This window comes from Armigeres subalbatus, chromosome 2 (genome assembly GCF_024139115.2).
Source record: "Armigeres subalbatus isolate Guangzhou_Male chromosome 2, GZ_Asu_2, whole genome shotgun sequence".
In the NCBI taxonomy this organism is placed as follows: Eukaryota; Metazoa; Arthropoda; class Insecta; order Diptera; family Culicidae; genus Armigeres; species Armigeres subalbatus.
In genome coordinates, this window is record NC_085140.1 from 99,980,896 (window position 1) to 100,007,033 (window position 26,138).

The 26,138-nt window shown below is 39.6% G+C and overlaps 1 protein-coding gene across 1 annotated transcript; it reads left to right on the top strand.

Annotated features, from left to right (window-relative positions):
• The first annotated feature begins 1,920 nt into the window (after positions 1 to 1,920).
• On the top strand, positions 1,921 to 24,560 carry LOC134209100 (uncharacterized). The gene is made up of 3 exons (XM_062685078.1): positions 1,921 to 2,190; positions 2,747 to 4,150; positions 24,519 to 24,560. Exons 1-3 carry the CDS (start codon positions 1,921 to 1,923, stop codon positions 24,558 to 24,560), a joined length of 1,716 nt encoding a protein of 571 aa, XP_062541062.1.
• Positions 24,561 to 26,138: the final 1,578 nt, after the last annotated feature.

The window sequence follows — 26,138 nt, forward strand, 5'->3', positions numbered from 1 at the left end:
GTCTTTCAAGGCTCATTGCTAAATGGGTCCCCCTTGCGGCTGCCGCCGAATCCTACTGGAGTAGTCGCCTTTAGTGATCCCATGGTTATCTATGCCTGCCTTGCGGCAAGCAGGGAGGCAATGCGAGGGTTGACACTTGAGTGTTCAGAGCCAGATCAGCGTAAGTCAGGAAAGTGCATCTGAGACTACTCCCACCCAGTAGGCAAAACGTGCTACAAGGCCCGCCACGGTTTTATGGGACGGAAGACAGCCCATTCGCCGTTTCGGACAGTTATTAGCCCACTCGCCGTTTCGAGTCGGTGTCACCCGGCCCTACTAAGAGAGTAGAATGTCAGACTGCCAGCCCTCGCTTCACAATATCACAATATACCATACACATAGCCATGACGTGCCTGCCAGAAACATAATTGAGATCTTACTGGCGTCAGCCTCAATGCGCTACCGCGCTCCCTCGTTTGTAGTTCATTTAGCCGCCTAGTACTTCAACTGCCGTTGTTCAAACTTGTAGTAAATTGTACACCCCTAACCGAACGGTCAAATCGTATAACAGTTTAATACCATTATAAGTTCTCTCTTATCACCTATCCTTCAGATAGGGGAGCGAAATTGATTCGTGTTGATTACCTATCGGGAACTGTGCGTAGCCTATAAATGATTATAAGATAGCCAGTCCAGTCAGTCAAATACAGATCTCCAAACAAACAAGTCTGTATCTTTTCGCCAAAATAAAATCGTTGTCAAATACCGAGCCAATCTAGTTCAAATATCTACATAGAACAGTGGTCCTTAGAACCGGATCGATTGGCTGCGGTATAATAGCATAGTTTTCGAGTCACGTCATTGCAAAGATTAGCGTGAAAAATAGCATATCGTGATATTCATGACCAGTGTTGTAAAATGTCATTTGCATTCGTTTGTATAATTTTCCCAGAACTTTTTCCAGAAGGTAGCTATCAATTCATTATGTATGACGGACTTATAGCGCTTAAATGTGCCTACAACTTTGACTAACAAGACATTGCTGTAAATATGTAACTTGGGACGTGGGATGCAAAAAGTCATTCAAATGACATTATGTCAAATGACACGTGACATTTTGGAGAGTTTTCACTCTCCAGCCTCAGATGTTATATTTAGAACAATGTACCCTTGGACAAAAATATAGCCCTATCCAAGCTTTATGAGTACATCTAAAATTTTGGAATAAATTTGACTTCTAATGAAAGTTATGAACAAATTAGTCAAATGACATGCAGATGACATTTTACAAGCCTGCATGACTATCGGGTTCGTGGTAAATTCAGTTTCGCTCCGGTCGAAAGTAAAGTACCGCGTTGGTGTCGTACGGTATTGAGTGATAGTGCCGGGGAAAGAACAAACCTACAGTGCGAGTGCACTATTGGATCAAACTTTGAAGTTATCTCGAACGCTATAGTGGATCGAACAGTAAAAGAAACTATTCGCAAAAGTGTTATCCGCATTGATCGGAAAAAATATAGTGATAAGTGCATCAAAAAGGCTACCAAAAAGATTGGCGCCAGATCGTGGATAGTTCAGCCACATGTGAAGAAGCTGGCGTGGCTTGGGTACCAACAATAGAATCGTGGATAATAGCGATCGTCACAAAGGGCGATCATCTCTGGCACGCCGCCGGTCAACCCATTGATGCTGATTGATGAGGTAAGCGTGTAGAAGCATGCGACTAACCCTTTCGGTGGAGTGAACACAAGCGATATTAAATTGGATAAAATTGAGAATTGAGCTGTACGGTTTGCGAATTTCATTAACACGAGGTGGTGGCTAAATATTTCTCGTGAGGAATTAGAGCTTTCAGTGGTTTCGAGATCGAGCCATACCGTTCCAAGCGGAGCACATTTTGCACCAATTTTGAGACATTTTCGTTGCTTGTGGAAGTGGGCAATGGCTCCGGATCTGAGAGCATTGAGCAAGCAGGAGCGTTTTTGCTTCGACACGTTGAATAATGTGGCTAAATTTATTGGCGGCTACGATGAAGCGCGGGATAAGGGTGAGATTGTTGGATGGATAGATCGCTTGGAGGGAATTTTTGAAAAGTTTCTGAAGATTCGTCTTGAAATAGACTTGCTGCAAGATGACGATTCAGCTACCGCAGACGAAGACGAAAAGGCTAGTCGTGCTTCACGTGATAAATTTGATAAGACTTACGTGCAGGTTAAGGGATGCCTCATTAATGCTGAACGAAAAGCTAACCCTATACCTACCAGTAGTGTGTTGGGGGGGCCTCCTTAGCCGTGCGGTAAGACGCGCGGCTACAAAGCAAGACCATGCAGAGGGTGGCTGGGTTCGATTCCCGGTGCCGGTCTAGGCAATTTTCGGATTGGAAATTGTCTCGACTTCCCTGGGCATAAAAGTATCATCGTGTTGGCCTCATGATATACGAATGCAAAAATGGTAACCTGGCTAAGAAACCTCGCAGTTAATAACTGTGGAAGTGCTTAATGAACACTAAGCTGTGAGGCGGCTCTGTCCCAGTGTGGGGATGTAATGCCAATAAGAAGAAGAAGTGTGTTGGATCCTGCTAGTTCGAGTTCTAAGACTTATCAAACAGCTAGAATAAAACTTCCTGAAGTAAAACTTCCTTCTTTTGATGGTTCAGTCACGGAGTGGCTGACTTTTCGGGACACATTCAAGAGTCTCATCGATTTTAATCCGAATCTATCGGATGTGGATAAGTTTTCTTATCTTATCGCATCACTGACAAAAAAAGCAAAGGGGATTGGTTGAATCGATCGACATTACCGATGCAAATTATGTCATTGCATGGCAAGATTTGACCAAACGCTTCGATAATAAAAAGTTAGTGGTGAAAACCTACTTGGATGCGCTTCTTTCTGTGGAATCGATGAAGCGGGAAAGTTACGAGTCCCTTTCGCGACTAGTCGATGACTTTGAACGTAATCTGCAGATGATCGAGAAGATGAATATCGATACAAAGGGTTGGAGTGTCCTTCTTGCACACATGGTGTGCTCTCGTCTCGATACGTTGACACTAAAACAATGGGAAAATCATCACAAATCCACAGACGTACCCCAGTACCAACAGCTGATCGAGTTCCTGCGTTCTCATTGCATCGTTCTCCAATCAATCGCTCCCGGGAAGCCGAATTTTCCCGAACTCCCTCGATCTGAACCCGGTCGAGTGCAGAAATTCAAGACCAGCAGTGTACATACCATCGTCAGTTCATCCTCAAAGCCTTTCAAATGTGATGCGTTCCGCAAGCTGCCCATTTCTGAACGCTACGATTTGGTGAAGAAAAGGTCTCTATGCATCAACTGCCTATCCGCGGATCACCAAGTTAGAAGCTGTTCGTCGGGTTCCTGTCGTGTTTGTGGTCAAAAGCACCATACCATGCTCCACCATCAAGCTCCAATTCGCAACCCTACGCAACCACAGCCATCCAAACAAACCGCAAGCCAACCCACCACAACCCAAACTCATTCTCAAATCTCAATAGCTCTAGCCATGTCATCAAACGCAAGTAAGACTTCCTCGCCAACACCTCTCGTCAACCAATCCTGCCCCACTACCGGTTCGCTGAGTCATTGTTCTACATCCTCTGTGGACAACGTTCGCCTTATTCCGTCAACCGTGCTATTGCAGAAGGCGCTTGTGAAGGTCGTCGATTCATCCAAGAATATCCTGTGGGCCAGAGCATTACTCGATCCCGCTTCGCAGCTGAACATCATGTCCGAAGGTTTCGCTCAACGCTTACAAGTCCAAAGAATCAAGGAGAATCACATCGTTGGTGGCATCGGACAATCGTCCGTCGCTTCCACCTACTCCCTCTTAGTATACGTTCAGTCGCATTGCTGCAGCTTCCGTACTCAACTAAAGTTCCACGTGTTAAAATCTGTCACACGGGAGCTTCCATCGAATAGTATCGATGTGGCCGAATGGAGCTGGCCCTCTAACGTAGTCTTAGCAGATCCACAGTTCAACCAACCAGCAGCAGTGGACATGATTATAGGAGTGGATGCCTATTACGATCTTCTTCTCGATGGACTCATCCGACTGGGTCCCGGAAGACCTGTTTTGCAGAATACCCTACTGGGTTGGGTCGTTTCCGGACGAGTTGGAGATGGCCGACCAAATCCAGAAATTATTAGCATAGTAAACAGACCGCATCGTGCTTTCGTGCTGTGCGGTTCTTTCTCTCTTTGCGGAAGGAAGTTTTTAATACTACCCGAAGCTATTTTAATTTCAACGGTGCTTCTTAGCGCTATTTGTACCCACTGATCTCGTTACGATCTTTGCAAGGACCCGTGCCTTCGTTTTACGTTGGACCCGTTTGCGGAAGTAAAATTCCGACAAGCGGTGGTAATCCTGCAGGGACACCGTTCTGGGAAAAACCTCTTAGAAAGTCACGTCTCCACGCTCAGCCATGAGCATTAATAAAAACAAGAGGAAGGGGAGTCTCTGAATTCTCCACTTCCTTCAAAGAAACAAGGTTTCAAGACCGTCCTGCCAAAGCGCGGAAAAATAGAAGGAAGCTGGAGAATTCAGATATTCCTTCTAACTCTAATATCGGAAATAATTCTTCTCCAATCGAACTGAGCAATCAGTTCGATTTGATTAATGATGAAATTGAGCAAATCGAATATACCTCTAGCCCAGGTGATTCGATTCATGCGAAAAAGCAAAGGATTCCGCCAATTGTGGTATCTGTTGTCGAGTTTTCTGGCTTCCGGAATGAGATTTTGAGTAACCTTCAGGGGATCAAGGTTTCATTTCAGATTGCTAGGAAGGGTGACTGCCGCGTTTTGCCGAGATCCATTGACGATCGCAAACGTCTTCTTCAGTATTTAACTGAGAAGCGGCATAAATTCTTCACATACGACGACAAAACTGAGCGATTGTTCAAAGTCGTCTTGAAAGGTCTCCCCAGTGATGATAAATCACTGGATGAGATTAAAATTGAAATTTCTCAATTACTTGGATTTTCACCAGTCCAAGTAATTAAGATGAAAAAGAAATCCCACTCTGGTACTTCCCAGAGGGGCATTTCTCAAGAATTTTATTTAGGGTAACCGTACCCTTAGTGGAGGTAGCACCAATAGTGGAGGTAGTGGGGTTTTAACGAAATTTATCATATTTATACACTTTATGGTGGTTTCAGTTGATGCGTCGTGCTTTAAATATCCTGTTAAATGCAACTTATCCTAATATTTTGCTTGGAAAACTATTGAAAACAATGATTTTCCTTAACAAAATTGACTCCCTTGCACCTATAGTGGTGCAACTGTACCAATAGTGGCGAGTCTCATAAGAAACCAATGGATAGCACCACTATGGGAACCAACGTTAATTTTTACCTCCACTAAAGGAACAGTGTACCCATAGTGGTGCAAGCAATATTTGGTAATTGTTGATGTTAAATGACATCTATCTCATTTTTGTTAGCATTGACTAATTTTGTTTCTATTGACTAAGATATAAAAGCTGTAGATTAGACTGGCCCAGATTACTATGGGGAGAAAAAAATGTTGTCTAATTCCACGGGGCACCCCCCAGGATTGTGTCTTTGGGTGAGAAAATCAATCTCTGAAAATTTCAGCTCAATCGCTTGTTGCATAAGCTGGCGCATTTGATTTGAAGTTTGTATGGGGATTTCAGCCAAAATGTATAGGAAAATACACCTCCGTCACTCATTCGATCTGGGAATTGGTTCTGATTGCTCGATTGATCTCAGAATTGCAAAAACGGCAGTTGGTATGCTACAGAACAATTTCACAGAACATTGCATGATGATTAAATGAACTTTTATATAATTTTCGGCTGGTTTATTAGGAGCTGATTTGTGTATTTTTGGGTTTTTTGATCGAATCGCATCAGCCGAAACCTATATAAAAGTTCATTTAATCATCATACAATGTTCTGTGAAATTGTTCTGTAGCATACCAACTGCCGTTTTTGCAATTCTGAGGTCAATCGAGCAATCAGAACCAATTTCCAGATCGAATGAGTGACGGAGGTGTATTTTCCTATACATTTTGGCTGAAACCCCCATACAAACTTCAAATCAAATGCGCCAGCTTATGCAACAAGCGATTGAGCTGAAATTTTCAGAGATTGATTTTCTCACCAAAAGACACAATCCTGGGGGGTGCCCCGTGGAATTAGACAACTTTTTGTTTCCTGGGCCAGTCTACTGTAGATTTTCCATAATTATCAGTTCTTAAAAAATATATTATTTTGTGGATCTACTAATACCTCCACTATTGGTACCTTTACCCTAGTTCATTTTAACAAAAGTGAACTAAATAATATGAAAAGTTTGGAAAAGGCCTGTATTATGTCCCATGTCCGTGTTACATGGGAACATTTCCGCAGGCCTGGGGGAAATTTCCAAAACCTCACCCAGTGCCGTAAGTGCCAAAAGTGGGGTCATGGAACCAAACATTGTCACATGGATGCAAAATGCATGATTTGTGGTGGAACCTCTCACGCCAAGGACGCATGTCCTGTGAGAGAAGATTCCAATAAATTTAAATGTGCAAATTGGGGGCAATCATAAATCCAATTTCTGGGAATGCCCTTCACGCAAAAGTTTTGAATTCCCGTGCAAAATTGATGACGGGAAATTCCAATCGGATCTCAGATTCGACGGGTAGAAATTTTTCAAACGCTCAAATTTCGAAACCAGTTACCGGTCGAGCAATTCATACCCACCACAATTCACAAACAAATTTTGCCGCTCGTCAACGGGTAGCAAGCACTTCAGTAAATTCAAATTTTTCGAATGTACCTACGTATGCAAACATCGCTGCTGGTAGACAAAATTTCTCTTCTCAAAATGTGGTTTCTACCCATGTCCCAACGGAAAATAACGGTCATGTTGCCGATTCAGGTAGCATGACTGCTTCCGATTTTGATTTTTTAACTGAACAATTGCATCACCTGATTGATGCAATGTTCAAAGCAAATACCATACCAAAAGCTGTTCAGGTTGGTATAAAGTACACACAAAAAATTGTTATCGGACTCCGTTTCAATGGATCCAAATAATTGTGTGAAAGTTCTAAATTGGAATGCCCGCTCTCTAAAGGGTAAGGAAGATGAATTATTCAACTTCCTTTCAGTTCATAATGTGCATATTGCCATTATAACTGAAACGTATTTAAAACCAGGACTCTCCATTAAAAGAGATCCAAACTATTTTATCTACAGAAATGATCGTCTTGACAGCGCCTGTGATGGGGTCGCCATTGTCATTAATAGACGTATCAAACATAAATTATTTTCTTCGTTTGAAACCAAAGTTTTTGAAACCTTGGGAGTTTCTGTTGAAACAAATTTTGGTCAATTTTCCTTCATTGCAGCCTATTTGCCTTTTCAATGCAATCGGCAGCAAAAGAATTTGTTGAAAGCTGATCTTCAAATTCTGACTCGCAACAAATCAAAATTCTTCGTAATTGGTGACTTTAATGCCTAACACCGTTCATGGAATAATGCTCAAAGCAATTCCAACGGCAAAATTTTATTTGAAGATTGTTCTGCGGGATATTATACTATTCAATATCCCAATGGACCAACTTGTTTTTCTTCCAGTCGAAATCCTTCTACAATTGATTTAGTTTTAACGGATTCAAGTCAGCTGTGTGGCCAATTGGTAACTCATGCTGACTTTGACTCTGATCACCTTCCTGTGACATTTGAAATCTCACAAGAAGCCATTTATAATCCAATCAGCTCTACTTTTAATTATCATAGAGCTGATTGGGATTTATATAAAACATATATCGATAGGAATTTTGATGTTAATATTCCTTTGGATACCAAAAGTGATATTGACAATGCGCTCGTATCTTTGACAAATTGTCGAAGCCAGAGACATTGCAATTCCTAAATGTGAAATTAAATTCAACTCCATTATTATTGACGACGATCTTCAGCTACTGATCCGTCTTAAAAATGTGAGGCGAAGGCAATACCAAAGAACACGCGATCCCGCGTTGAAAGTTATTTGGCGAGATTTGCAAAATGAAATTAAAAAACGTTTCGCTATTCTGAGAAATACCAACTTTGAGAATAATGTCTCGAAGTTGGATCCCAGTTCGAAACCCTTTTGGAAATTAACGAAAATTCTTAAAAAACTTCAAAAGCCAATTCCAGCGCTTAAAGAGGGAAATAAAATTTTATTACCAAATGGCGAAAAGGCTCAAAAACTTGCTCAGCAGTTCGAGAGTGCCCATAATTTTAGTCTAGGTCTCACTAGTCCAATTGAGGGTCAGGTTACACGGAGCTTCGAATACATTCTCAATCAAGAGAATGTTTTTGACCCTTCGTTGGGAACTAATTTGGATGAAGTGAGATCTATTACTAGAAAATTTAAAAATATGAAAGCCCCGGGTGATGATGGTATTTTCTACATACTTATCAAAAAACTTCCTGAGAGCTCTTTATCCTTTTGGTTAATTTATTTAACAAATGTTTTCAATTGGCATACTTCCCAGATAAATGGAAAAACGCCAAAGTTGTTCCTATTTTGAAGCCGGACAAAAATCCAGCTGAGGCTTCTAGTTATCGCCCAATCCCCCCTGTTTGAAAAGATTATTTTAAATAGAATGATGGTTCATATTAATGACAATTCTATTTTTGCTGATGAGTAATTTGGTTTTCGCCATGGGCATTCAACCACTCATCTGTTATTAAGAGTTACGAACTTAATTCGGCTCAACAAATCTAAGGATATTCGACTGGAGTTGCTCTTCTTGATATAGAGAAAGCATTTGACAGTGTTTGGCATGAAGGTTTGATTGTAAAATTGATGAATTTTAATTTTCCTCTGTACATTATTAAACTGATCCAAAATTATTTATCAGATCGCTCACTGCAGTTAAACTATCAGAATTCTAAATCTGATAGATTACTTGTAAGGGCTGGTGTCCCCCAAGGCAGCATACTGGGGCTCATTTTGTATAACATTTTTACTTCTGACTTACCTGATTTACCACCAGGGTGTCAAAAATCTTTGTTTGCAGATGACACAGGTCTCTCAGCCAAAGGGCGTAGCCTTCGTGTCATTTGTAGTAGATTGCAAAAAAGTTTGGATATTTTCTCCACTTACTTGCAAAAATGGAAAATTTCCCCGAATGCTTCCAAAACTCAGTTTATAATTTTCCCACATAAGCCGAGAGCTTCTTATTTGAAACCTTCTAGCAGACATATTGTCACTATGAATGGGGTTCCAATTAATTGGTCTAGCGAAGCTAAATATTTAGGACTTCTGCTAGATCAAAAATTAACTTTTAAAAATCACATTGAAGGCCTTCAAGCCAAATGTAACAAATATATTAAGTGTCTATATCCACTTATAAACAGAAAATCAAAACTTTGTCTTAAGAACAAACTTTTGATTTACAAACAAATTTTCAGACCAGCCATGTTGTATGCTGTGCCAATATGGACTAGTTGCTGCAATACCAGAAAGAAGGCACTTCAGAGGATTCAAAATAAAATTCTGAAAATGATTCTGAAGTTGCCTCCGTGGTATAGTACCAATGAACTTCATAGAATTTCTAATATTGAGACATTGCAACAAATGTCCAACAAAATAATTTCCAATTTTAGACAAAAATCGTTGCAATCTTCTATTGCAACGATTAACTCCTTGTACCTTTAGTATAAAATAGGTTAAGATTAGTTTAAGTTGAAAACATTGTAATTCCTACATGGTTCAATTCAACCAGAGGAAAAATTCTAACTGCCAGAGGCAATTGAAATGTATTAATAATAACTAAAAATATGACATAGCAAATAAGGATGATAGTGTTAAGAAAACACGGAACACCTAGTCTAAGAGATGAATGCATGTATTAGATAATTAGCAAATAAAATTAGTTTAAAAAAAAAAACGATGTATGTGTGTGTGTGTGTGTATGTGAGTATGTGTACAAATTTTGTAGACACACTTTTTGGAACTTAGCATTACCCGATTTATTTGCAAAAAGTTGCATTTAATTAATGCAAGAACATGCTGATAGAAAACATGCGATCCATTCCCCTAAAGTGCTTTTTTGACCTTTTTTTGGGTCCGCGACGTTAGGCATAATGGACGTTTGGCGTAATTCTGCCTTCTTTATGTCATAGGCTGTTCTTTGGGTCATTTTATGCCTAACGTCCGTTACGACTGACGACCATTATGCTTGAAGTACTTATGCCTACCGTTCTTATGCCTAACGGGGTATACCCACATTTTTCAATACATTTCATGATGCACGAGAAAGGCGTCAACGCCGCTAGGTGGATTAATCTGGGTTTTTCTTATCAAAATCGCCAAAAAATGATCTAATATTAATATCAAAATTTCAATTTATCTGTCGAAATACAAAAACTCTTAAAGTTTTATTGGAGGCCTGAGACAGTTCAAAGTTCAAAGTAGTGAAAAACAGCGAAAAGCTATTTTGAATCGTAATTTTCCTAGTGCATTTGCACTGTTAGCTATAGTTTGAATTTCCAGCAAAAAAAATCTTAAGGGGTACCTCAAGCAATGCCAAGGCTTCAAGTGGTACCATTCATCAAAAAGGTAAAGAACTTCTCTAAGAAGTTCCTCCAGAAAATCCTTTTGGCATTTCTTTGCAAGTTCCTGTGAAAATTTGTTTGGAATTCCTACGGAAAACCCTTCGAAAACTTCTTATAGAATACCTGCGGAAATTGTTCAGGAAAACCTTCCGATTTTAGTTGTAATAATGATAATACTGTTGATCGAACAAGGACATACGATCTAAAAGTTCAAAACATGTATTAATTATTGAAAAGCTAAATTTGGTACAAAACGAATGTAACCAACATATGTCATACAAAGCAGCTGTTAGTTCATGCATTTATTATAAAGCCATTTTCTTCGAAATTTCATTGCCAGACTCATTGTCGCCGGCACGTCTGCTCAGTTCCCAATCTATGATGTGTTTTTAATTAAATTTCCACCCAAACTCCACTTTCAATGAGGCATCCCGGCTGTCATTTCTTGCGAAGAACAGAGCGCGCTGAAAAAGCGTTATTAGAAATAACAACTTAAGGGAATGAAGAGCATCCTATGATAATATTTTCTTTCACTTACAAGTGGTCGCCTTACAAAAACAGATCCTGGTCGAATGGCAGCCTGGCTCTGCAGAACAAAGTACGCAGAAAACTTGCCAACCGAATACTCATTAGTCTGCGACCATAACTAGGAGGTTAAGACTCCTCTCATCGTCATCGGTTCCGGAGAAAAGTCTGAATTAATTTTTACACTTTCATTGCTGCATTGTCCTTCCTTTGGCCGGGCTTCGAACCTGCTGGTCAGGAATCACAACAAGCATGGTTTAGCAGTTTTGGCTTTTCTCGAATCATGCTCGTCCCTGATGGATATTCCATGAATCTATGACGACAGGTATTGACGCGATTGAATCATTAACATATTTTTTTACGTTTTGCCTTTATCTCTCCCAAAACCTGCATCATTCGTATACTCGTCAGCCCTCGGACCTTGGATAAACAAATCATACGCATATTTTTGTCGAGTCAATGTTTTTCTTTCATTTCCCCCACCTGACGCACTTGAGTTTTGTCAACTGTTACAAATGGAGACTGAGAGCATATGGGACAGTGATTCGCCAGTCAAGTCATCAGCCATAGAGAAAATATTAAATCAGCCTGGGAAAATGCACCAGCAATTATCAGCATGCAGGAATTCACTGTGAAATTCATCTGTGAAGATGTTTGGCTTGTCTTATGCTTAAAATATCTTTTTATTGGACTGTATTTATTCCGCATAAAATCGATCACTAATGAAACTCAAATTAGATCATCCTAATGGGACTTCAGACAAGAAGTTACGGAATAAGTTAAATGTATTAAGAATAACAAAGCATTTGATTTTAGCTGTTTTTACTGTTTCAATAAATGAATAAATGAATTCAATAAATTTTTGTATTTGATGAAGTGTGCTATGTTTGTATCAGTAACCAAGTTTAGGATACCAAACTGTGATGCTTATTACTAAGTAAAATGTTCTATCGTTTTCATACTCGTTAGCATCCTTGTTTCCTCATATAGCAGCACAACTTCATTCTTCGTTGTAAGTAGAGTCACAGTAAAAACCTGGGAAAGCCGTAACAACACGTACAGCATTTCGAGCCTTATTCGCTTGATTCCTATAATGAAACAGCTAAAAAGATTTTAAAGTTAATTCCTTCAGCCTTTGACGACGAAAGACTTTTCGCCAGTCAGTCAGTCAGTGGAACAGTGGCGAAATGAGATAAGCTTTAAATCCCTCATATGTATTTTTTCTGCCATTTGCCATTCTTTCTCCCATGAAACAGTCACATTTTGTTATCACCATTCTGGTTCCTAGCGATGATGTGTGTAATTTCCATCACAAAGGGAAAATGACGAATAAAGGTGCTTGAAGTGTTTACTCAAGGGATGCGCATTTATGGAAAGAAAATACGCTAATGAATGGTTGAGGTGCGAAAAGGAAATTGATGTGTCTCAGAAAGAAATGATCGTAAAAATAACACAGAGGTAAATGCTCAATTGTATATGTCCTTGCGGTAGTCAGATCGAGTGATTCTGACATTATTTGGAAGGAACCGCGACTATTAACAGTTAAGTATTAACAGTTAACTGTTAAAGAAGAGCACATAATGAGTCTGGTCGGTATTGCCAGTTAGCGTTTTGTGTTAAATTTGGTGCAGATTTTTCTATGTCGCGAAACTCACCCAAAACCGTAAGATAACGCACAATTGAAAATTTCTTTGGTATCTGAGAACTGTATCTAGTGATCACCAAACATTCTTTGCAATTAATAATAAAATTTTTGATTTTGCTGGAATTCCACGAATGTTTATGCTGAATTTTCACGCGTGATAGGATGGACATTTTCTGTGGAAATTTTGAACAATCCAAAAGAACTTTCCGGGAAAATAAAAAAAATCCTGTAGAAAATTTAAAGCATTTGTTTTGGAAAACTCTTTTAAATTTTCTTGGACTCTTTTTCAAAACTTCACCAGGAAATTCTTTTGATTTTCTTTCTCATGATTTTTTACGCAATTTAAAAAAAATCTTCCGTATTTCTATTGAGTGGCGGGTGTTCCATCGGAGTTTTTTTTTTAATTTCTTGCAAAGCTACCGTTACAGAGAAATGCACTTAACCGAATCAACCCGGATTTTTTTTTGTCGTATTTCAACATAAATTTTGGACATTCTGTTTCAAAAACGTATGCAAACCATGAAAAAGTAGAAATATGGGGTAAAATATTTTTTTTGAGATCTTCTAGGGCTTTCAAACCTTCCTTGAGTTCAGATCTTGATGATCTACATAAACAACAAAGCGTTTTACGGGGCCTCAATCCTTATTTGAAGTTGGCATTGCTACTTGAGACATAATTAAACTATTTTTTATCAAATCGCAGTGCTACCAAAACATAAACGGTACTCCAAACTATTCTTGAGTTCAGATCTTGGAGGTCTACAAAATCAACAGAGCAGTTCATAGTTTCCCGAGCTTGTGTAATAGTTGGAGGAGCCCCATGGAACATTATTACAGTAGTATATACAAAATACAAGACTCCCAGAATATCTACGGTACTCCAAACAATTCTTGAGTTCAGATCTTGGAGGCCTACAAGACCAACAAAGTGATTGATAGGTTCCTGAGCTTGTGTGTTAGTTGTAAAAACCCCATGGGACGTGATTATGTCAATATATAAAAACATCCACATTCCCAGAATATCTACGGTACTCCAAACCTTTCTTGAGTTCAGATCTTGAAGTTCTACAACACCAACAGAGTGATTCATAGGGTCCTGAGCTTGTACGTTAGTTGGAGCAACCCCTTTGCGACATCATTACACCAGAATATGCAAATCACAGCATTCCCAGAGTTCCTGGTGTAATCCAAGTCATTCTCGAGTTCAGATACTGGAGGTCTTCAAGACCAACAGAGTGATTCATTGATTTCCGAGCTTGTTTGTTAGCTGGAGAAGCCTCATGGAACATCATTACACCAGTATATACAAAATACAATATTCCCAGAGTATCTACGGTACTCCAAATCATTCTTGAATTCAGATCTTGGGGGTCTACAAGACCAACAGAGTGATTCAAAGGCAACTCAGCTTATGCGTTAGTTGTAAAAACCCCATGAGACATCATTACACCAGTATATGAAAATTGAAACATTCCAAGAATATCTACGGTACTCCAAACGATTTTTGAGTTCAGATATTGGAGGTCTACGAGGCCAACAGAGTGAATCATAGGATCCCGAGCGTGTGTGTCAGTTGTAGAAACCCCATGGGACATCAATATACCAGTATATACAAATCATAACATTCCCGGAATATTTACGGCGCCATACATGAGTTCAGATATTGGAGGTCTAAAAGACCAACATAGTGATTCATGGATTCTGAAGCTTGTTTGTTAGTTGGAGAACCATCATGGAACATCATTACACCATTATTTAAAAATCATAAAAGTATCATCGTGGCATAAAAGTATCATCGTGCTAGGCTCATGATATACAAATGCAAAAATGGTAATCTGGCTTAGAAACCTCGCAGTTAATAACTGTGGAAGTGCTTAATGAACACTAAGCTGCGAGGCGGCTCTGTCCCAGTGTGGGGATGTAATGCCAATAAGAAGAAGAAGAAGAAGAAGAAGAAGAAGAAGAAGAAGTGTTATAGAATAAAGCTTGGTACCACGGCGTCTCTTGATGACCGGCTGGGCTATACATGTGAATTATTGCTACTCCATAATCGATCAGAATTAGAGTAAGTTGCACCCTGAAGGCACTGCTGCAAACATGCAGCACACTAGGAGTAAACTTTTTGAAAGCAGTGTACCAAAAGGAATCAATAGTTAAGTTTCTCAATAATAATCTTCTTCATCGAAAAAATATTTAGTAGACTAACAGGTAACAGGTCATTGTATTTTTTTCGAGAAATGCTCTCATTATTGATGGAATTTGTGTAAGGTGGTTATTCACAAATTGCGTGACGAGTAATAAAAAACTAGAGGTTCATTACAAGAAGTGGCGAAGGGGAGAGGGGTGTTGAAAATAGTAATTGTACGTACTATATCGATCTTCCCTAGATGTCCTTCATCATACAATTTTTTGGCGGTGAATTCATGCTAGACCATCGTACATCTTCTTGTTGATCGATTTGAATATAAAGAATTGAACTCATGGACAATTTGTATTGTCATGCATGTTCAACAAATTCTACAATGTGTCTATAATGGTGTAACGAAGTCCAGTAGAGTTATTCCAACTCATAAAAATAGATGGGATGACGTAGATCTTCATGTTGATCGATTTGAGTATTGAGGTCTGTACTCATGGACAGTTTGGAGTGTCGTCGATGTTCAACGAGTTCTGTAATGTATCTATAATGGTGTATCGAAGTCCCGTGGAGCTATTTCCGCTCATAGAAATAGTGGAGACCTCAAAGTTCTTCGTGTTGATCGATTTGAATATTGGGATCTGAGCTCAAAGACAGTTTGGAGTGTCGTAGGTGTCGAACGAATCCTGTGGAGTGTCTGTTATGGGTTACGAGGTATCCTGGAGCTGGAGCTGGGGACATCGAAGAGCTGCATGTTGATCGATTTGAACATTAGGATCTGTACTCAAGGAGAGTTTGGAGTGTCGTAGATGTCGAACGAATTCTGTGGTGTGTCTGTTATGGTGTTACGAGGTATCCTGGAGCTATTCCAACTCATAAAACTAGTGGGGACATCGAAGATCTGCATGTTGATCGATTTGAATATTAGGATCTGTACTCAAGGATAGTTTGGAGTGCCGTAGATGCCGAACGAATTCTGTGGTGTGTCTGTAATGGTGTAATGAAGAACCGTGGAGCTGTCCCAACTCATAAAAATAGTGGGGACATCGTAGATCTTTTTGTTGACCGATTTGAATATTAAGATCTGAGTTCAAGAACTGTTTGGAGTATCTTAGGTATTGAAAAAGATCTGTTATACTGCAGGACAGGTGCGGGATAAAGCTTGCTTCAGATCGAATTGGAACAAAAACAATTGCCTGTATTTCAGTTATTTATTATTGAATTCAAGATCTTTTTTTATACAAATGTAGCGTTTTCTTCATACTTTTAAGAAAAAATACGGATAAAATTATTCGTCACGGTTTCGAAGGAATTCTCGAATTTTTCCTGTAACACGGCTCATTAGGCGGCGCACACCTTCTTCGTCCATCGTTTTAGCTATCTTATTCCACCAGGTCTTCATCTGATTGATGTCTTTGACAACCTTTCCCTTTGCCTTGAGTCTCCTCTTCATGATTGCCCAGTATTTCTCAATAGGGCGGAACTGGGGGCAGTTGGGTGGGTTAAGGTTTTTCGGGACAACCTCCTTTCTCTGCATACCATTCTTGGACGACTTTGCTGTAATGACAGCTTGCCAAATCTGGCCAAAACATTACGGGATGGTCGTGGGATCGAATGATGATGATGATGATGATGATACTACCATCTATTGTAGCAAGGCACCTGCCGATAGCACTGGCCATATCTGACAAACGATTTGATCATAATTATATTTCTGTTTGTATTTCATCAAACTCCTGTATGAAGGGCCAAAAATGGGTGGGGTGGTTCCATAAGCAGAGACACTTATGCGAATCCACGGGATGAATAGAGAATCTCCTTCCAGAAGAAAGTTAGTACATACAACAATATAGCCTAGCCCTCGTTTCCCAGGTTGACCCAATAGATGGGGAGAAGAGCCCGCCCTTTATCCACGAGATGTTAACAATAGGAAGTTGGCGATTCCACTCTTCCTATCCAAATCGCTTCAATCGGGTGCCCTGATGGTTTTTTGGTAATAATCATATGGTTTCAATATAATTTGGTTAATATATAATATATAATGGAATTCTCTCACCAAGTTTTAATTCGCATGTCCTGGATGAAGGAGGACCGTTCTTCAACACCAGCTTGTTTTGGATTTATGCTGTCTTCAGAGATGAAAACCCGATAGTTCGGAATATTCTTCATTCTTCAAAGATCGAAAAATAGACTTCTTGATTTCTGAAAAGATGAAATAAAATGACGGATGGCAGTATCATAGATAATAACATGAGCGTTTTGATTAAAATGAATATGTATTTTAACGATGAAGGATTATTTCCATACTTAAAAATAAAAGCTCCTGGCTTTTTTATAGCACAGTGCGGCCAAAAGTGTGTTGGCCGAGGTGATTTTTGTTCGGTTTGAGGATACATTCATTGCTTTTCCAATGCATAAACGGTTTTATATGTTTTTAACAAATTAATAATGAAAATATTTTTTTTCGATTCTGTTACATTTTTTTTTAATACCCCGAACTTCGTCAGGGGGTGATGACATCGGAATATTACTGTTTTAGCAATTATAAATCTTCGACAAGGCGACAAAAGAAAAAAAAAATCAAAATTTTTAGAGTTTCTTTTTCGAATAATTCTTCTCTCCAGCAATAGATATTGCTTTCATTTAGTGCGTAGTGGAAAACTAGTGTAGAAAAGTGTAGTGTAAATTAGTGAAATTCGTTGATTTTGATGGCGATGCTGCGTGTCTTTACTAGGATACTGCTCCGGTTTTCCATCTCATAGTTTCCATGTTATTCGTGTAAATATAGCATGAATAGTGAACAAATTTATGAGCATTTTATAAGTTTCATTTTATTCATTTTTGTATGAAAATTAAGGAAAAGTCTGCAGATGTAAAAAAAATGCTTAGAGAGTCGATGGAAGTTTCGATAACTCAGAATTATGTTTTTGTTTGACAGGATCTGCTTTACAGTAACTGATGTAAAATTATAGAATATCGATCCATAGAGTATCTATTGTAAATTTGATTGAAATGAACAATCTGTAACGTAAAATTATGAGAAAAAAATAATATAACTTGCTTTTAAATATGCACATCAGCTATTCTGGCCTTAATTTTATCATCGAAAGTATCTAATAGAAAATCATGTCCACGAAAAATAAATGTTGATTCCGCCAAAGGAGCAAAAGCGTTTTCAACCTTTTTAGAGCAAATTATCCAGCATACATTACAATTAAATTAAATACACATTACACAAAACACTAAACACGAAAAAAAAAAAAATCAAAACATGTGTCACTTAGCTCAAGATGACGCCAAACTCGGCTTGCACAAATGTGATGCTCGAAACTTTCCACAACTGCCCGAAACAAGATTCTATAACACAGCTTGTTTTTTGATATCCCTCTCTCTACTTCTTGTCTGGTGGAGATACTATCCGTTTGTCCGGTACAATTTTTCGCAAACACGACCTTCAAGCAGGGATTGAGCTTCGCTATCATCTAGTATTCGGCCAACAATCCACCCCAGAGGCGGAATTCCGAAAAGTGTTGTATGGCTACCTTTAGACAAAGTTGTAGAGGGAAAAAAACGCTAGTAGTCCGCTTTACAACACTCTTCGGAACTCCGCGTCCAGAATGAGCTATCGGCCGAACACCAAATGACAACGAAATGATAAGTTAAATCCCTGCTCTCATGTCTCCATTTCTGCATATCCTTTCTCCGATGTGTAGCACTTTCACTTTACAACGCTATGGCAACTCCAAAGGCAACTGCCAACGGAGACGCGGTAAACCGTACAAAGAACATCACTATCATAGCTTCTCAACAAGATTACTATAAAAACAGCCTCTATAAGGGCAATAACCTAACTATTAGCTAACAATTATTATTCAAAGCAAAAAAATGACACTCGCGAAAATTTTCCAACTTGTTGCCGTCCATGGTCGTGGGATCGAATGAACGGCAAAATTCGTTTTTGGAGACACTCTTTTTGGTATAATTTATTTGTAACGAAAACTTTCGTTTTTTTTGCCACAGCTGCAAATGCCCTGCCAAATCATGAATTTTCGTGCAAATTTGTCGGCAAAAACAAATTTAAATTTGGCTGGAACATCCCCCCGAGCCGTTGCCAAGTAAAATTTTTGACCTGGGATTTGCCCGAAGTCAGCCTTGACATAGGTTTCATCGTCCATCAGAAGACACCCGTCGAACTTGGTCAGCACCTGGTCGTATAGCTTCCGAGCACGGATTTTGGCCACACTATTCTGTTTTATGGTCCGATTTGGCTGTTTGCTAGCTCGATACGACTTGATTCCTTCCCGGAGTCGAATTCTCCTCACGGTACTATGGGCAGCACCGAATTTTCTGGCCAAATCACGGTCTTAATCGTCTTCAAAATCTTACCACGCAGTTTCCGGTCGACAGTTCCACTCCGACGATTGGCTTGAGGCTTCCGAATTGTCGTCAATGTTTCCTTATACCGTTTGATAACGCGCCATACGGTATTTCTGGGCAATTTCAGCTGTTTAGCTAGCCTAGATGCAGACCACAATGGATTTTCCAAATAACTGTGCACAATTTTTTCCCTTCTTTCGACTTCCATGTTGATTGTTTACGAAGTACAGTCGATTTGCGGAATGTCAAAAACACATACGTGAAGCTGACAAAATTCCCGATACGTGGGCATCAAGAACTTCCAAATCCGTCCACCAGGAGCGCCACAATATGAGCCAAAGTTTGTTCCAATTCTAAATGAAGCAAGCTTTATTATCATAGAGCATTTCAATTTCAATTATTTAATCAGAATGTGGTAAAAAATGGTGTTGATTCCTTAGAACATCAAAATTAGAACTCAAGGATAGTTTGGATGCTCTAGATCATCCTAGTGACCATAACCTGACCTGGGCAATATTTTTCCTGGATGGAACAGTTAATTTTGAACATTTTTGCTGAAGAAAGCAAGGCTCTATCTCTTAAAACTGATTTTCGACAACTGATTTTCAGTGCAGTGCCTTTCTCTGCTTTGTTCTCTCCGAGGCAGCCAAGTTGGTTGCGACGAGACGGACGCAATGAGAAAACAGAACAGTGCAATAGAAAACCTATTCGACTAAATGCTGATGTCATATTAGAAATTTGGAGACAGTACTCGTCGATAGCAAATCCTTCCGCACGCGATGGCATATGAGCAAGTCAAACCACCTTCCTTTTGCCAGTGGAGATATATCAGCTTCCACACTGATATTCTTTCCTCCCCCTTCATACGGGAGCTTGGCAGAAGGAAGGTCGTGTGATATGTGCCATCACAAATATTGCCCTCCGCTCGCTTTCAAATCGACTTCTATAAAAACATTCTTCATGCCTGCCGTATCCTAACGGAACTATCAATTCTATACTTTCGCCTCTAATTCTATCATGAACATGTACGTCCAAGTTTGGAAGATGATATTAGCATTTCCATACAACTGATGACCCATCCGGATTGAATCGGTTAAAGTAAGCAAAGATGTGCTGTGCAGTTGTCCAAACATTGTCGGCTGACTGTGGCGTTTGTCATAATTTTGCTCGACGGCGGTAGCGTCAAGTCAAAAACAATTTCAACCGCCGGATGATTGTTTCTTTTGCGATTTCCTCAAACTGACTTCTGATACTGGTTTGAGCACGTTTGCATTAATTTTCTAGGCACTATCGCCCATTTATCAATGGTTCAAAAAATGACCAAGAAATCCGAGAACACAATCAAGTCACCAAAAATAGATATGATGACGCTTCTCATCTGAAATTTTCATGGAAATCGGTCATAAAACCCGTTTGTTATTGCAATATTGATTTTTAGGTCGGACCAAACAGGTTAAGAAGGATTTCATGAGGAAGTTTAAAAACTCGTACACGTTAAAATTTAGAAGCAATTCATAATACTGAGACTCGTAAAGATGCGCAATGAGGCCCCAGGTTTCCGAGATGCTTCCGTACCTAGCCAAAGTGTCCAAAAACTACCAAAAAATCATTAATAAACTTGTCTTTCAAAATCATGAAGTTTAATATGTCGCAAGCTGGGTTTCGGAACTAACCGAAATTTGTCCACTTCCCAGGTTCCCGGAAGTTCCAAAACCATGTTCTGGTGGTTCAATTGTCAAACCTGACTACTGATACTGGTAAATAATGATTGAGCACATTTGCAATAAAATTCTGGGTACTATTGCTTATTTATCAATTGTTTTAACATTTCCCGTCAAAAATTGTATCTCATTTTATTGTCTCAGTCGATTCTTTGGCTTATTTATTTATTTATTTTATTTATTCCATTAATGTTGTAACGTATGACAATAGTCTTTTTTAATGTTACATTGAGTAGTTTCTAGTAGAACAAGCGCTTCTTACTTATCTAAAATGCTCTCTACATCCTCTCTTAAAAACTAAAAATGATTTTTCTATTGAAAGATTTACAGGCAGTGAATTCCAATGCACTACACCTCGAACAAAAAATGAATTCCCGTACTTAGTTGTCCTATAACGCGGTATTATAATTTTTTTGAAACGATTGCTCCTTGCAACATTGAGTTTGCTATATAAATAATCGGGCTGTTTTGTACTTGAAATGTTGTGTAAAATTAAGTAAGAGCGAAGTTTACTGAAATTTTTCAGAGGACATCCAATGAGTAAATGTTGCAAATGCGAAACGCTGTTATATCTACTTAAATTGAAAACATAGCGTACACATGCATTTAGTGCTACCTTTAGCTTGTTATGAGTATGCACTAAAATCGAATCAAGTAAAAAGTCACATGCTAGGAAATACGGTAAAATAAGGCCCTTAAAAAGTTTTAATTTAGTTTCACTAGACAAGAACGATGACGATCTAGAGAGCGTTCGCAAACATGCATAAATTTTACCGCATTGCAACATCACATAGCTATCCCATTCAAAGCTAGAACTGATGCGGATCCCTAAACTTGTTGCATTCTCCACAAAATCAATTGCTACACTAATCAAAAACAACGATGGTTTAATCGAATTAATTGAAGAACTATTAGAAATGAAAATTGCATTTGTTTTTTTCGCATTTAATGCAAGTCTATTTTTTTTAGACCACTCGTAGATCCGTTTTAAATCTTCATTTATTTCGAAAGAAATCTTGGCAGCAGAGCTTTCCAGACACGGGTAATACATTTGGGCATCGTCGGCAAAAAGATGAAGTCTGCAGTTTTTTACTACACACGGTAAGTCATTTATATGTAATGAGAACAAAATTGGTCCTAATATAGATCCCTGGGGAACTCCTGATTTAATTAGATTAAATTCAGAATAAACACCATTATTGACGACGGCTTGTGATCTTGCATTCAAATAAGATTTAATCAAGTTAACTGCATGATCAGAGAACGTGAATATGGTTCTAAGTTTGTGGCATAATATGGCAATGTGGCAATGTGTCAATACCGAAGCTCCATCACTGCTAGAGATTCAAACAGCCATCCAAAGCATGAAATCGAATAAAGCCCCAGGGGTCGACCGCATATCAGCCGAGATGCTCAAAGCTGACCCCATGACATCCGCTCAACTACTGCATCGTTTATTTCGTAATATCTGGGACACCGCAACTTTCCCGGTCGACTGGATGCAAGGTATCTTAGTGAAGGTGCCCAAAAAGGGTGACCTGACTGTATGTGATAACTGGCGAGGCATTATGTTGCTGTGTACCGTTCTCAAAGTTCTGTGCAAAATTATCCTAGCCCGGATTCAGGAGAAGATCGATGCGACTCTCCGGCGGCAGCAAGCCGGATTCCGTGCCGGAAGATCCTGTGTGGACCATATTGTCACGCTCCGCATCATTTTGGAGCAGGTCAACGAATTCCAAGAGTCCCTTTACTTGGTATTCATTGACTATGAAAAAGCTTTCGACCGTCTCAATCACGAGAATATGTGGGCGCCCTGAGACGCAAGGGGTTCCTGAGAAAATCATCGGCCTCATCGAAGCACAGTACGAGGCCTTTTCGTGTAGAGTGCTGCACAATGGGGTCCTGTCCGACCCTATCCGGGTCGTAGCTGGTGTTAGGCAAGGATGTATTCTATCACTGTTACTGTTCCTCATCGTAATCGATGAGATTCTGGTAGATGCGATTGACCGTGAACCAAACCGCGGGCTGTTATGGCAGCCTATAACCATGGAGCACCTAAACGACTTCGAATTGGCGGATGACGTTGCACTACTCGCGCAACGGCGCTCTGATATGCAGAGTAAGCTCAACGACCTTGCCGATCGCTCCTCCTCGGCAGGTTTAGTCATCAACGTCAACAAAACCAAATCGTTGGATGTAAACACGGTGACTCCTTCCAGTTTCACAGTAGCCGGGCAACCAGTGGAGAATGTTGAAAGCTTCCAATATCTTGGTAGCCAAATGGCGTCAGACGGCGGTACCAAGATCGACATAGGCGCACGGATCAAGAAAGCAAGGGCTGCCTTTGCGAGTTTAAGAAATATCTGGAAAAACAGGCAGATAAGTGAACGCACCAAAATACGAATTTTCAACTCTAACGTGAAATCTGTGCTGTTATACGCTAGCGAAACATGGTGTGTATCAGTGGAGAACACTCAACGGCTGCAGGTGTTCATTAACAGATGCCTGCGGTATATAATTCGGGCCTGGTGGCCTCACAACTGGATCTCAAACAACGAGCTCCATCGTCGTTGTCACCAGAGGCCGATAGCAACAGAAATTCGGGATCGGAAGTGGGGCTGGGTCGGCCACACTCTACGTAGGGGCGGAAACGAAATCTGTAAGCAAGCATTAGACTGGAACCCAGCGGGACATCGCAGCAGAGGCAGACCCAGAGGCTCATGGCGGCGAAGCCTCAATAAAGAAATAAAAGAAGTCGACCGAAATCTAACCTGGCAACAGGTTAAAGCGATAGCCGGGCATCGCTCAGGATGGAGATCTTTCAAGTCGGCCCTTTGCACCACCGGAGGTGTACAGGATCCATAAGTGTAAGTAAGTTTGTGGCATAATATGTTATGTGACACAGTATCGAACGCCTTACAAAAATCTAATAAAATGAGCACTACTGGTCGACCATTATCAACAACAAGACCGATATCGTCAAGAACTTTTAACATTGCGGTTTTAGTACTGTGTTTAGAGCGATAACCGGACTGGAGTTGACTTAGTAAATTGTATTTGTTAATATTTCGCAAATGTTATTTTTAACTATTTTTTCAAACATTTTTGACAGTGCACTTAGTATACTAATTGGCCTTAAATTATCCAGTGAGCTTAGGTTAGATTTTTTCTTTATAGGTATAACCTTTGTCTTCTTCCATGCTTCCGGAAAGACACTAGTTGTAATAATGGAATTAAATAAATGTGTGATCGGTTCAATTAGAATAGGACAAATCGCTTTTAAAAATTTCATCGGCAAATTATCTAAACCAATGGCATTCGATTTTATAGAGTTCATGGCATGAATAACATCTATTTGGTTGATTCTACCAAAATAAAAAGGATCACGATCTGTTGAAGATTGTTTATTTGAATAATCGGTTACAACTTCGTTAACGGTGAAATTGTTACAAAAAGCATTGTTTATTTCATCGGCCAAAAAATTGTTAACAGTTTCTGCCTGTGGTGTGTTAATTCCAATTTTTTAAACATTTTTCTATAACTCCTTTGCAGGAAGAGTTGAGCTCAACCTGGAAGCGAAATAACATTCCTTAGCAGATCGTATAAGCTTGTTAACTTTATTACGTGCTTTTTTGTAAAGCTGGTGATCATTATCGTTTCTAGAATACTTCCATTTTCTATATAGCATGTCGCGATCAACAATAGCTCTACTAATAATTGAATCAAACCAGGGATTAGACTTTTTGTTTCGGGAAATATTACATATGGGAACAAACCTTTCATGTAAATCTACTAGTAACGAGCTCAAGAAATTCAATTGTTGGTTTGAGTCAACAGAACAATAGAAAGATCTCCAGCCGGCTGAGTTAAATGCATTGACTAGAGAATCAGTATCAATAGCATTGTAATTACGAAACTCAATGGATTTTGCATATGTTTTGTGATCGAAATCAAGAGATGCGAACACTAGATCATGATTAGAAAGAACAGGAATCTCTATTTGGCTAAATTTCAAAACCTTAGAAGCATCAGCAGCAGCAACAACAGCGGCAACTCGTACAGACTTTTAGGAGGGGAATCATGGAACACAAAGGAAGGAAGGCAGGATAAACAGAAACTCATGAGGATAAGGTAGTATGCAGTTGTCGTAGATCATCTTCCGTGGATAAAGCAAACTCTTTATCGTCGCCAGGCTTTTTCACAAATAGCATTCCATTCCTTGTAAACACTCCTCGCAGTTTCCCATTCTTCTTTAGTTGAATTGCTTTGGATCTTAGATCTCTGATGTGGATTGCCAAATTTTCGTTGATGTAAATACGTTTGTTCATTGCAAAGTCTATCCCGGAGAGCGACAACGAGCGAGAACGAAGATAGCGAGAGTAGAAATCGTTCCGCTGAACAGTGATCGCAAATTGTAGCAGAATGATATAAACATTTCTAGCCGTTACGGTTCCTTTGGAGAGTCGACGAGCATCAACGAGAGGATAGTTATTTTCGGCATATCTAAGTAATTTACGGAAAGTAAGTGCGGAAATAGGACAACAGGTTTTCTCCGTCTACAAATGGTACTCCGCTCACTACAAGATCGTTCATCCGTGAAAACCGATCCAGGGCGAGTGCTGCATCCTTCTTCACAGTAGCTATCGATGTTGACAAGTTGTTGAACGTTTGCTTGTTTTCCTCTCGTAACTTTTCGATATCGGTAGTTATGTCCTCCCGTAGCTTGTTCATCTGTAATGCAACAGACGATACAGATTCACCCAGCTTCTTGAAGTCCTCTTTTGTCGTCCGTTGATATGAAGCTAGCTGTGACTGCATGAGGGATGCGAGCTCCGAAACGGTCATATCAGCCTCCGAACTTTTAGTACCAGTTCTCGCGAGTGAGTTACTCCGCAACCGCGTTTGGTGGTCTTTGTCGTTCATGGCGGAATCAATGACGTAACACAGATATATAGAGTGTTCTTTTGTTAACCACACGAGTGTTGTACAGCGACACTTCACAAAATTATGTTAGACGCACTTTTACGGAATATCGGTGATAATATTGGCACTAACGGACACGATTTTTGATTGAGTATGCTAAACTGGTAAGTATTTTAACATATTCGTGATTAAAACTTCAGAAAAAAGGGATTATATTCTGTTTGCCCCGGAGTGGTAAATTATTACGTC

Bases quoted from the DNA above. Each gene is read 5' to 3' on its own strand.
- LOC134209100 (XM_062685078.1), top strand. From the start codon at position 1,921: ATGGCTCCGGATCTGAGAGCATTGAGCAAGCAGGAGCGTTTTTGCTTC. The intron at 2,191-2,746 runs GTTAAGGGATGC...TGACAAAAAAAG, and splicing joins TTGATAAGACTTACGTGCAG to CAAAGGGGATTGGTTGAATC. The intron at 4,151-24,518 runs GTAAACAGACCG...ACTCCTTTGCAG, and splicing joins ATCCAGAAATTATTAGCATA to GAAGAGTTGAGCTCAACCTG.